Source organism: Tenrec ecaudatus, chromosome 4 (genome assembly GCF_050624435.1).
Source record: "Tenrec ecaudatus isolate mTenEca1 chromosome 4, mTenEca1.hap1, whole genome shotgun sequence".
NCBI classification, from domain to species: Eukaryota; Metazoa; Chordata; class Mammalia; order Afrosoricida; family Tenrecidae; genus Tenrec; species Tenrec ecaudatus.
The window spans coordinates 132,518,626-132,532,038 of NC_134533.1; the positions used below are offsets into that span (position 1 = coordinate 132,518,626).

The window sequence follows — 13,413 nt, forward strand, 5'->3', positions numbered from 1 at the left end:
ATGGGTGGGGGCCTCCCACCAGCTGTCATGCAACCCAGCGCGCGTGGGCTGTCCAGTCCGCCCCCACCCCCCACGAGCATATTTGCCTCTTCTATCCGTTATAAAGTCACTTGGATCACAAACTAGGTTTCTGCGTCAATTGGTTCTTGTGTGAAGCCAAGGACAGAGGTACATTTCTCCCAGAGAGAGCCCTCACATAACCAAATCAGATTATAGCCTTCAGTGTTAGGGTTCCAACGAATTTTGGGGGAATATCTCAAGTGGTAGTGGTAAGGACACAACTCAATCCATATTATCTCTTTATTTTGCTCAGCCAGATGCTTGCCCTTTGAGCCTGAATTGTTGCAAGGCTTATTACCCCATCAAGTGTTCCCAGAGCAAGCCCTAAATGGGCAGTAGTCACACACAAGGAAGATTTGCAGGGGACACTGTTAAGAATGATTAATGCTTAAGTGTTCCTTGTCTCCCCAAATGTACCATCTGGCAGAAAATTTGTTAGATCTCTCTCCTGGGAGAGATATACCTCAGCTCTTGAATAACTCTCCTGGTCATAGAAGTCAAATTCCAAGCTTTTCATCCAACATTCATAAAGCTAAATAAATGTTACATAAACCTAAGTTCTCTATCTTGGATAAGACAAAGTAAAACCATGACTTGAGAAGGTTTTCATTGAGGACAGAGACAACTTCAGATATTCTAAGCCTATGAAATTGGTCATGATTCAGGCAACTTGCCAAGGAAGCAGGTAATACCTAGGTGGGAGGTGGAATGAATAAGAACTTGCACTAAGATTCCATTCCATCAGGTGCAGCTGGTGACTTTGGAGGCCCAGAGCAGGCAGTGGGAGAGAGAAGACCAGAGCAGGGGAGGGATGTGATGAGCTGGAGGGTAGAGGGAGGGATTATGTGTTGTCCTGCTGTCACCTCCCACCCCACTGTGACCCTTTAGTGATGTGGGCCCAGGTTTGTGATGCAAGTGGTTTTGAAGCCAGAGGGGACTCAGAGTGCTCAGTTGCCTGAGTGCAACCGCTGTATCCAGAAGATGGAGGAGATTCTCTTTCTGCTGGAACAGAAAAGTGCTTCCTGGCTGACCTACCAATACCCCACCTGGTTCACTGTTTTGACCTTGGGCATCCTGTATGGAGTGGGTTGCTTCTTCCTGGTCCTCCCCTTCCTTCCAAATACTCCACCTGTGCGACCACCCAGGAAAAGGATAAAGGTAAGAAATTCTCAACCCAGCCATAGGAGAGATTGATTTTTCCTTGTTTTATAAATTTTTCCTTTCGTAATTAATTTCCTGATAGGGGAAATCTCAAGAAAGAAGAGACCATCAGCCCTGGCTTTGGAATGTTGATGAGGGCTGGTGCGTCCTTACTCACTGTTAGGACTTTGTTCACTGCATTGGTATCATTTTATCCTTGCCGGCTTATATTGATTTTCATTATTTCTGTTGGCTTTCCCTGTTTGTGAAGCACAGGAGGCGTGGATGCATCATGATCATGGACACAAGGGTTGACAGAGTTGCAGGTGGAGAGATCTCATGGCAGAGGGAGGGATTGTGAGATCAGCAGTGTGGAGAACTTCCCCATCGGGAAGCTAGGGAGTGAAGGGGGATTGATTTCAAGACGAAAAAATGAAGGAGGCCAGAGGGGACAGAGAGCTTTAGACCTGACTGTGATTACACAACTCCTTTTGAAGGCAATTTAACCATGGAGGGGGGGGGGGTGTTGTTCTAAAATGGATATGGTAATCATTGATTGTACCATTGCCCTTGATCTGATTGAACGACTGAACTATTGACTCGTATGATATGTAAATCATTTGCCAGTCAGATGAGCATTCAAAAATATTTCTCTTTGAAGATCTCAGACCTCCCATCTCTAGTTGTTATAGAGGGCAATAGGTAAAATTCCCAATATAGTGACGCAGTGGCTAAGGACTAGATGACTAGACATTTCAAAGGGCAGCTCTCATCACTGGGTCCTCAGTCTCTTTCCTTGAGCTCCAGTCTCTGGGCCAAGGCTCCTTTTCTGTCTGGGCTAATTGAGAAAGCATGGCTGACCCCGGGGAGGAAGTGGTCAAGGGCTGGCCCAGAGCTTCAGCCTCCATAATCAAAATCTTGCCCACCAGAACACTGAGAGCTGAGAGTGTGTGCTCTCCGTGAGCAGAGGAAGGCTGACGGAAGAAATGCACTCTAGGTCTCACACAGAAGCTGGTTTCTGGGCTTTAGTCATTCCATGGAGATTGTCATTCTTCTAATCACCAGTAAATGCCTGCAGTTTGTCACAAAGAACAGATGCAGGATTGGATTCCAGCCTGACTTCCTCTCTTGTGCCCCAGCCTCAGGTGGAGACAAGGAGAAGCAGCAGGTCAAGGGACAAAGGTGACGCTCTGAAAGGTAAGGTTCTGCCCATTCAACCAAGCTCTGTAAGCTCTCCTGTCCCCTCCTCTGCAGGATGCCAGTGGCAACAGCCCGTCTCTCTCAGGTAATAATCCTGAACAAAAGGATACTGTGGATGGAAACAGAACCCAGATATTTCCCAGATGTACAGGAGGGGCCTAGGATGGGATGAAGGCTGGCCAAGGTAGGACCCAGTAGGGGGCAGTGGGGGTGTCAGGAGCAGATTCTGGTGGATTTGGAGGTGGAACATTGAGGGGTAACTGCGATAAGCTGTGTAACTTTGCCAAGGTTCAGATTGCTCACTGAGACCCCACAGACAATATTGGAAACCGATGCTCCTTGAAATGCCAAAGCACCTCCTGCCCGTGGGAGTAAGCTATCATTTGACCTTGAGCTCTGGAGAGTCCAACGTCCTAAGCGCACAGCCCGTGTGACATTCCTTTCGGTCCTCTGGGAGGGCTGCACCATAACGGTTCTCCTGATTTCCAGCTTTCCGAAGCTTCCTGCAAGAACTATATGGCGCTCAGAACCTGCGTTTGCGTCTTAGGCAGAAGTAAGTAACCTTCCTGCTTCACCGCGGGGTGCATCTTCCAACCAGGGTGCCTGTGTGGCCTCGGGCTGCAGAGCAGCTGGGATGCGCTGGTTTGGGGGACACTTTCAGGGATGGGCAGAGAATGACAGGAGTCCCGGGCAGTGGGGTGGGGCAGGAAGAGCAGGCCATCAAGGCTTGGGGAGGGACTGAGCTTGCACCGACCCTTGCTAGCCTGCTAGGTCTCTTGCCCCTTCAGTCCTGGCTGTAATCTGGTCCTTCTGTCTCCTGCAGCCACTTGGGAAACCCATCTGACACTGGCAGCTTTGGTCAAAAGAAAGCTCAAGCCCTCTCTGGTAGCTGGCGAAATAGAGGGACGGCTGAAGTCCACGTCGGTACGCGCGCCCCACACGGTTCTGCGGCTCATCCATTCCGGACACCTAGGTCTCAGAACTCCACCCTTCCACGGGCCCAGATGTGCCTCTCAACTTCTCATGTCTTACCCGCCTTGAGTCAATCACCAGACTGCGCACATTCCCGTGAACCTGACAGTCTTTCACCCACACCACTGGCTCTTCCCTCACCCAGTGCCAAACCCCCGGATTCAAAGGCCTACCTGCAGCCTCCAAGCACTCTCTGGGACTCACCACCCCCGCCTCCCACAGGGACTCATTCTCAGAATGACTTGTTGGCAAGGCCCAGGCAGAGCCCATCTCCACACAACCGCTGCTCCACACCTGCCATGGCAGCCATCAAAAGTCAGGATCCCACAGGCCGCCCTACTGCCTCCCCACCCCAGTGTTGGGCAGCTGCCAAGAACATACAGCTTCCCTCCTTGGAATACATTGGGTCTCTGAAAGAGCACTCTACCTGGCACCCCCAAGAAGACACCTTTCGGGAAGGAACCACAAAGAGGCAGGGGGAAGTAGGGAGCCCCACCTTGCTCAACCCCAATGTCCACAAGCTGCTGGAAATAGAAATCACAAAGGCAGAGAAATGGAATATTTGGGAAGAAAAAGGAAAGGGTGTATCAGAATACCATCTGCAGGCCTTAAATATGTTGAAGCCACTCGATGGGGAGCAGATCACTGCACCTCCCCATCCCTTCTGGAATGCCAGCAGTAAAGCAGAGCAGATACCCAGCCCTCAGAAGCATTTTCCACAAAAATTCAGTGAGTTTTTCTGGGGTCTCCCTTTTCTGCACAGCGAGTCTCTGGCAGTTGTTCTCAGGGTCTCTGGATCCACCCTAGAGTTTTCCACTGTCTTATTTAATGAAATTCCTAATGTCTTACCAGTTCAAATGCAAGCTAAAGAGTACCCACTCTTGTTGCAACGTCACTCCTTGCCCTACACTGAAGGCCGATTCCAACTTTTACTTCCAATTGCATGCCAAGCCCAGGCCCCACCGGCGGCTACAGTCCTGACTCCGCCCGGTCCACAGCCCCGTGGCCCACTCGCAGTACCTTTTCCTCCTCCACACAAGAGTCCCTGTGATGAATCCTGTCTTCCCGTCCACACTAAGTCCCAATCACGCGTTCCAAATTCACTTCAACAGCTGGAAAGCCATTTTTTAAAGAAACAACAGGAAAGTGAGAGTTCTTTACCCTTTATGATGCCACGACCCCAGGAAGCTTTTTGTCTTCGCAGCCCCACTCATCCCCAGGATAATCAGAAGGTCCAGACCCCAAAGACAGACCCCAAGCTTCCTGGCTGCTTGAAGCAATCGGAGCTCCACCGCCAAGAGAACTTCCCTCAATTGCAGGGGCCCCTTGGCAATGGGACTCTTGAGTCTATGACACTAAAGCAACTTCAGGAAAAATGGCCAGGGACTTGTCTGGATATTAAGCAGCCCGAATGTTCCTGCTCCACACCTGGAGACAAGCAGGGGAAGAATGTAATGAAGACGGTGTCCCCAGGAAGATGCACACACCCTGGACCGTCGCTTGCGTGCTGCAGAGCCGGTGTCCAGCTGAGGAACAACTCGGTCAATGGACAAGGGAATTACTTGAGGAAAATATCCAAATGTAATCTATCTCTCTGTGGATCAGGAAACTACTGCCCAAAAGGAACTCCGGGAGCCGACTCAAAGGAGTTAAGTGATTTGAGGATACACAAGGGGATTAGCACAGGAACTTACACCCTAAGGGGTCCAAACAAAATCCTACTGGAAAACACCCTGAATGTCCACATGTGCAGGAAGGTGGAGCAGATTAGAAAGGATCAGATCCCTGGCATTGTTTGCCGTTCATGTCTTGCGACCACGCATGCTTTGTCTATTTCCCTGACCCATCCACGTTTTGCCAATGTGGCCTCCTGGGGAGAGCTGGGAGATCTCCTGAACACAACGCAGAGCCTTTCCTTTCTCAGCCCGGGCACTCAACAGGTACTGGACTCGCATATCGTAAGGCTCCAAATGAGGCAGAGGTGGTGCATGCCCCTCAAAGTCCTTGAGCCCACAAACCTCTGTAGGACAAGAAAAGACAACGCAATGTCCCTTCCACAGTCCACCTGCTTAGCCACCCCTAAGTCTTCAACTAACCAAGTAACTGAGGCTGTCAAGTCCTGGGAGAACCCTGTCAGGCAGACTGGGGAGAGAGAGTGACCACAAAGAAATCAAGCCCTACCCTGGAGAGTCCTTTTGCTGATTGCTCCCCTACAGAGGAGCCTGTTCAGGGAACCCCAGCCTACCCCCCACTTGATAATGACAGTGGATGCTCATTGGCCCTCAGGCAGCCGTTTCCAGCCTTCATGCCCAGTATCCTTGGCAGAACCTTCCAGAATGAAAGTGTCCAGAGAGAGAGCCTAGAGCAAACCTCAAATCCAGTACTGACCAGCAAGGGGTCAAGGAAAGAGGGTGCTAGTTGTGCCCCAGGAGGCCCCAGATTGGAAGTGAACTCTGAATGTCCATCTTCAAGAGCCAAAGAGACAGGGTTGGTGGTGGTCAAGAAGTCCTCTTCAATAGAGCTAGACGATAGAGACACTTTCAAAACCAGTGTGCTGGCAAAATCTCAAACCAATGATGTGGACCGGGGGTGCTTCGAGGCTCTAGGATGTAGTAAAAGTTTCCTGCTACCTGGAAAGTGTGCTCCAGTTCCTGAAAAGCCAAGCCTTACAGCACGAGTGTGCAGTGAGATTAAGTTCCAGGTGGAGGTAGAGGCAGAGGGTGGTTCTCCATGCTGTCCTGTAGACGGGCCCCTTCAGGACTGTACCACTGATGTGCTCACTGCCACCAATGCTTTGCCTTCTCAGGTGGTCCATTGCCGCCCCCAGCATTTGTTCACTGGGGATAAGCCAATATGTCAAGGGCCAAGTGGCTTCGTGGTGGCTAGAGCAAGTTACATGGGGCAGCAGAAGCTCAAAAGCCCCAACCTTCAGGACCCCTCGACAAGGAGAAGGAAGGATGCTGTTCCCACTGACAAGAGGGAGACCCATAAATGGCCTAATCCAGAAGAGCATGGAAAAGGATTAGCGGGAAGAGGCATCTCCCAAGTCTGTGGGTTAAGCCAGCCTGTGCAAGACAAGGCATTGGCTGAGTGCCTTGAGATCAAGTCCTCAAAGCTCCCACCAGAGAAGGGACAGCTTCCTGCTGAGGGTCACTGCAAAAAATGGAGGAAGCACTTTGTCCAGTGGATTTGCTCCAGCAAATTATCTACAGGACACGGTGATCCTTTGCAAAAAGGAAAGCCCGTATTACACTGTGGTCACAGCCTTAGGCCCCTTCAAAGACAACCAGTGTCTCCTAACAAGGTCACGGAGGCTCAGGTGCTCACGACAGATGTTGGCCAAGTCCTAGAGGGGACACCAGGCTGCCAACAGGAGTATCTTGCGTCAATGTCAAGTTCACGAAAAGAAGCGCAGGCCTCAGTTAATGGATGTTCCTCCAGATGTGGGGCTCCTTTCTTTGTAGAACACAGGAGAGTGGCAAGTGTGAGACCCTGCCTTTGCCAGGCGATACCAGACTGCCAGAGCCTTCCCACCACGAGCACCTGTATCAGGGATGTATTCACAAATTTCTGTCTGTTCAAGGGATTCAATGTCAGAAGCCACACTCAGGCATTGCCCCCCAGGGTGTTTGTGTGCCCAGTCAGCTTCCAGCAGCACAGGCGGAGGAGGTGGGCTTACTCCAGTTACCCTTACCACTGCCCACGTCACTGTCTTCGAGAATATGTCTTATCTGGCAAATTAGAAGACGCTTCTTCTGCTCTGATTAGTAGGAAAGTATCCATGCCAGCCACTTTAGCCTGTTCTGCACAGGCTAATGGCTTCTCTCAGCCATGATATTCATTGTTCCATAATAGAGATTTTCCCCCTCCTACATTAAAGTGTGACTTCTGTGCTTCATGGTGGGATCTAGAGGGGGTGTCATGTGTGTTAGTCTGTGTAGACTAGAGAAACAAAATTCATACACTCATATATTATGAGTTTTATATAAAGGTTAAGTGAACATTGAAAAGCATCCCAACCCAGTTCAATCTAAGACCACCAGTCCAATAGTATCCCATGTGTCTGACACCAATCTACAAAGTCCTCCTCACAATCCAAAAACACACGGGGAGACAATGACTGCAGGAGGAAATTGTAGTCCGTGCGTTGGCAGGTTCTCCATGAGGCTGCTGCAGAAACCAGGGCTGCAACAGGGTAGGTCCATGCGGCTTCTCCTCAGGGATCTCCCAGGAAATGAGTCTTTCCAGCTGCTTTAGGGACCTAACAAATGCATATCCACCCTGGTGGCACTATCAGAGAGCAAGAGACCAGAAAGGCTAGGCTCACAGAGCCATTGATCTCCCTGCCTTTCAATTAACCCCACATGAGTTCATTGACGAGGTTGGCATAATATACCTTTAACTATGTTAGATACTGCGTCTCCTTCTCTGAGTGCTAGCTCTGACTTCTCAAAGGGCAGGGCTCTGGAGGAGGTTTTCAGCAGTGTTTCCCACCCACTTCCATCCCAAGTTCTTCATTTTGCACCTCTTATGATTTATGGTAACACCCCTACTGTGAAAACCTCAGAAGGTCCCAACACAGTGAAGAATGTTCCCTGGTGCCATTACTTTGTCTTCAACGTTATGTGGCTGCAGTTGATAGGTTTTGAGAGGCGCAATCCAGCCAAGAAATTCCATCGCAGGCTCCAGAAGAGGTTTAGACCAAAGTAGCGTCTCATGGTACCAAGCAGGCATGAGACATGTGGCGGCCTGTCTAAGTCCCACATGTGCATTTGATGAAGGCTGCCAAGTTTGGCATGGAGGTTCCGCCTCAATACACCTGTCACAAAATGTGAAATGACATCTTTTGCTACCTTTGCCTCTCTCCCAGCCTAGGGTAGCCTCCAGGATGGAAGTCCCAGGTCTGACACATGTGGGTGGGAACTGCTAGGGAGGCTGCCAGCGGGGGACTATTCTCACCCACTGCACCAAGGGAAAATCTGGTTCACAGCTCACATGCCTTCCTCTGTATATAAACCCGGAGAAGGAGCAACAGCTTAGGCTGAGTGGTACAGGATGAGTGTCTGTGTAATAACCACTAATGGTTAGGCACCATGGACACAGGGTAGGGAAGGATACAGTGAAGAAGAATATAAAGTGTTGGAAGTAGCAAAGGCGGCCAAAGAGCATGAGGATCCCCAGAAATGATGCAAGACACAAGCAGAGCTAACACAGGCTTACAAAGGGGTATCGGCCAGGTGCTTCACCCCAGCTTTAGCTAGCTGCCCCCACAGCAGAACTTTATCTCCTACAGAGAGCACTAGGTTGTATAGCAAAGGCACAGTTTTCAAGCAGGGAAGGTTACTTTCTCAATACTATCTTAGTGGGGCGACAAACTGTTATTTTACTTGATTTCCATCTCCTGTGTGGTGGAAGAATGAGTGTATAGCCAGGGTGGGGTAGAGTGGGGATGAGACAATAACAGGGATGCCAGGACTCAGGAAACATGACCCCAGGCTTTTGGGCTTCACACATGCACACACACACGTGTCCGCGCTCAAGGAATGTTCTCACGAAACATGACCCAAGGCTGGTGGTCTTCACATGCACACATACGCGTGCGCACTCACACACATACATGCTCTAGGAATGTTCTCAGCAAACATGACCCCAGGCTGGTGGTCTTCACACACACACACACACACACACACACACACACACACACACACACGCTCAAGGAATGTTCTCAGGAAACATGATCCCAGGCTGGTGGTCTTCACACACACACACACACACACGCACGCACGCACGCATGCTCTAGGAATGTTCTCAAGAAACATGATCCCAGGCTGGTGGTTTTCACACACACACTCACACGCAAACTCTAGGAATGTTCTCAAGAAACATGACCCCAGGCTGGTGATCTTCACACACACGGACGCACACACACACACACACACACACGTGCACGTGCTCTAGGAATGTTCTCCGGAGAGAGTGGCTTCTAAGGACTGAGTGCTGCAAAGAAAGTCACAACTGGGAGCAGCCTTCCCTTCCCCTAGAGACTCCTGGGAAATCAGGATGTGCACGGAGATTAGACATCACCTGTCTTGATAAGGGAAAACAGTTCAATAGTGGTCAGTGTTTCCTCTGTGCTTCTAACACAGGGTTTTATTTCCTGGGCACCAGATTATAGAAGGAGGCAGGAGGGCCCCCCAAAATATGATTAGTTGATCCGCTAGAGTAAATTCTCATGTGCTTAAAAGAACACCCCTGGTGGGCCAGGGTTTACTGTTTACTGAACTAAACAGTAAAGGATGCCGAGGAAGACATCCACTGAGCCTTGACCTCCATGCCTCAGTCAGGACACCAAGTGTGTGTGTGTGGGGTGGGGGGGGGGGACTGACACCCGTGGTGGAGGAGGGAATTGGACATAGGCCCCAGAGACTGCTGGTACAGCAGCATGATGTTGTTTCTGGAGTCCTGATTGTGCCAAGGCAGCGTCTGGAGTGTCTGTGGCAGTAAAAAATCAGATTCTGGATCTGCAGAGCCTGGATCTGGGGCCTCTTGGGTAGCAGGTAGCTTGGGTGTGTTCCTAGGTAGTGTGAAGAGCTGGACACCGGACTACCCGCTGCTGAACCCTACCGTTCGTGCTAGGTAAGTGCACGGAGATGGAGAGAAGACCCTGAAAGAACAGCAAGGGGTGCATGAACCAAGCCCCTTCCCTTTCCCCTGCCACCAGGTCCTCTTATATGGTGCTGTGAGGTCAAACAAAGGGAAGCCCACTCAGACCTGCAGAGACCTCAGCGAAACACCTGCCCCCCAACCCCCACAATTCAGCAGACATCTCACAAGGACACTCACACATACCCAAGAGAGAAACCTCACACACATACTTCCTTGGAGACTTCCAGAGAGACTCAGAGGCCTCGCACAGAGACTTCATATGAAGTTCTCAGCATCCTTTATGGAGACTTCTCAGAGACCTCACAAGGACCTTACACAAAGCCCTCCCACATAGCTCACTGCCAGCACGGGAAAATTAGCAGCCACTGTCCACCCCTGAGCTCCTGGAAACTTTCACACATTGTTTGCAGTGCCCCACATGCTTGTGCATCTTTGTCCTCATAGCCTTGCTTGGGAACAACAGAATCACAAACTGCACATAGTTCTGTGCAAATTTTCCCCACTGAAACGTTTTCACTAGCCTGAACTCTGAAGTGTAGTTTACAATTGAAATACAAGTAAAACTGCCAACACCAAATGAGAGTGTGATTTTAGATGGTGTGCAGTCAAATGTCGTCCGCCACACTTTTACTTTTGCTTCGGACAAATTCCTGAATTGGTGGGGAAGTGACTGACTACTTTGGAAGCAACAGAATAGTCCATCAAATGGGCTTCAGGACTCAAATAAATAAATATACATCTGATCTGAACTCAAACTCATTCCCCAAGGGGCTCATGAAACTAATTTTTTTGGAAGAGTGAAGGAACCCACATGAAAATAACAAAATTTACATCACATTGTGTCTGTCTGGCTCAATTTCTCAATGAAACAGCTGTCATATCTTAAGATATTCAGGGCAACATTCCTTTTATAGCTCTGTTGACATAATTAATATGATTTTTCCGTGAAATGTAATATTTCTAAGTTATGCAAAGTCCTAATGTTTATCTACCACAACAAACTGATAATATTTCGAAGGATGAAGAAATAGATTAAGAAATAATAATTAATGAAATACACATTTTCAGGTAGTACCATTTACAATAGCCAAGTGTAAATGAAAATATCTATATCTATACTTGAATAAAAAACAACAGATTTATATGAGGAAAACTACAGAAATTACAAGAAATCAAGTGTGACCTCAGCAAATGGGATAATATCCCATGCTCCTTGACCAGACGACTCAATGTAGTACAGTTATCAGTTCTACTCAAGGCACTAGACAAGTTTAATTCACTCCTGACAAAATTACCCTCATCTTTCTTCAAAGAATTGCAAAAACACTGATTACTAACTTCATATGGTAGGGCATAGGTCAGGGGTTGAACCTACAAACTTCTCCTTGGTAGAAAGATGAAACTGTTCTCATAAAAGACTTAAACCTACAGAAGCCCTTTGTAGGCTGGCTTTGAGTTGGAATTTTGGGGTCATTTAGGATATTTTTGTGGCATGTGATTTTTAGGGCTTTAAGGTCATTTAATTTTTTTGCGCATTAGGGTAGTTTGGGCTTTAAGGGTGTTTTATAAGGTTTAAGGGAGTTTTCAAGGGATTTAGGGGTGATTTTTTGGAGTGTATAGGTATTTTTTAGCAGGTAGGGGTGTTTTTAGTGATCTTACAGGGTTTCTTAGAGATTTTAGGGTATTTTAAAATATTTTATGTGTTTTTCCCCAGCATTTTATGTTTTGTTGGGGCTTTCATGTTGTCTTCAGGGCATTTATGTGGTTTTGGAAGTTCATGGTTTGGGAATCTTCTAGGGATATGATTTGGAAGTTCCACATGTTTTGGGAGGCATTTAGTGTGTTATTTGTGGCTTCAGAGTGTTATTTGAATTTTAGGGAATATTATGGCTTTTCAGATATTTTAAGGCTTTTAGGGTGATTTTAGTGTTTAAGGGTGTTTATTAGGCTTATATGTGTTTTTATGGCTTTTAGTGTTTTGTTAAAATTTTAGGGTGCTTCTTAAGGCCTTAGAGTGTTTGGGGGGATTAGGTTTTGGTTTTCAGGGCTTTAGGGTTTTGTTGGATTATTTTTTGCTTTCATGGTGAATTCATGTCTATTAGGCTGTTGGACTTTTACAGGGTTTTATAGTGCTTCGGGTTGCTTTGTAGGGATGTTCTTGGGGTTTTAAAAGACTTTTAGCGTGTTTTTAGGGCTTCACGTGTTCTTTATTTTGCGTTTTAAGGCATTTGCATAATATTAGGGCTTTTATTATGTTTTCGGGACGTAAGGAGTTCTTTTTAAGACTTATGGCGCGAGGCCTCCGCCATGGCGCCGGTGAAGCTGCGCGCCGAGAGTCGGGGTTTGCGTGGCGAAGCGCTTTCTCCAGTGGAAGTCACGAAGAGGGACTTGAAACAGAGAAGGTGGCGATCGAATCATCCGAAGGCTTTTTCGGGGAGCGTCCGCGAGGGGCAAGGCTTTGCACTTCGAAGAAAGCTAAAGATTCAGCAAAGTTACAAGAAATTGCTTTGGAAGGAAAGAAATTTTCAAACCTCACGGGAATCCCAGTTCACAGATCAATACCCAGACCACCTGAAACATCTCTATTTAGCTGAAGAAGAAAGGCTCAAGAAACAAATCAGAAAAGTTCGCCAGCCTTTGCCAGAAGGACAAGTTGCACCACCTTTGCCAGAAGATCACGCCAGCCTTGACCAGGCTGTGTCTGAGGAACAGTGCAGTCTGGACCATCCTCTGCCAGAAGAACATTGTAGCACCGCAGTAAACTCCTTTGCTACCCTAAAGACAAAGAGGAAGAAAACATCCAATCAGAAAGCACAGGAAGAAAATTCACAGATCCAAGCCAAACGTGCTGCTAAGAAACAGGAATTTGAGCGGAGGAAACAGGAGCGAGAAGAAGCTCAAAGACTCTACAAAAAGAAGAAAATGGAAGTGTTCAAAATATTAAGCAAAAAGACTAAAAGGGGCCAACCAAATTTGAATTTACAAATGGAATATCTTCTTCAAAATATACAAGCAGGAAATTAAATCAGATACATCCTTAATCAGTGGCTGAAGCATCTGCATATGTCGACTATTTCTGAATGGACAAGGGGACTTCAAATCTTCCAAGGGAAAGTTCCATTGTCTTTTCAGTACATCTTTCACAAACTTTTTGAAACTTTCTTGTGCAATGTGCCTCTTAACAGCCAGCTAAATATATGAGCATAAACTGTATTGCTAAGTTACACTAAGTGTAAAATGTTGCAAATGCTCTTTTTTTAAAGGACATTTTCTATACAGGTTGTACATTATAGGACTTGTTTTAATTTGTTTCTAAAGAAAAATAGATTGAAGAACCGAAAGCACCTTCTATTTGGGAGCAGACTCAAACATAAA

The 13,413-nt window shown here is 47.7% G+C and overlaps 1 protein-coding gene across 1 annotated transcript; it reads left to right on the forward strand.

The window, feature by feature from the left end:
• Positions 1 to 12,345: 12,345 nt before the first annotated feature.
• Positions 12,346 to 13,107, forward strand: LOC142447112 (thyroid transcription factor 1-associated protein 26-like). Its single transcript, XM_075548818.1, has one exon. The coding sequence runs from the start codon at positions 12,346 to 12,348 to the stop codon at positions 13,060 to 13,062; it is 717 nt and encodes a 238-aa protein (XP_075404933.1). The 3' UTR covers positions 13,063 to 13,107.
• Positions 13,108 to 13,413: the final 306 nt, after the last annotated feature.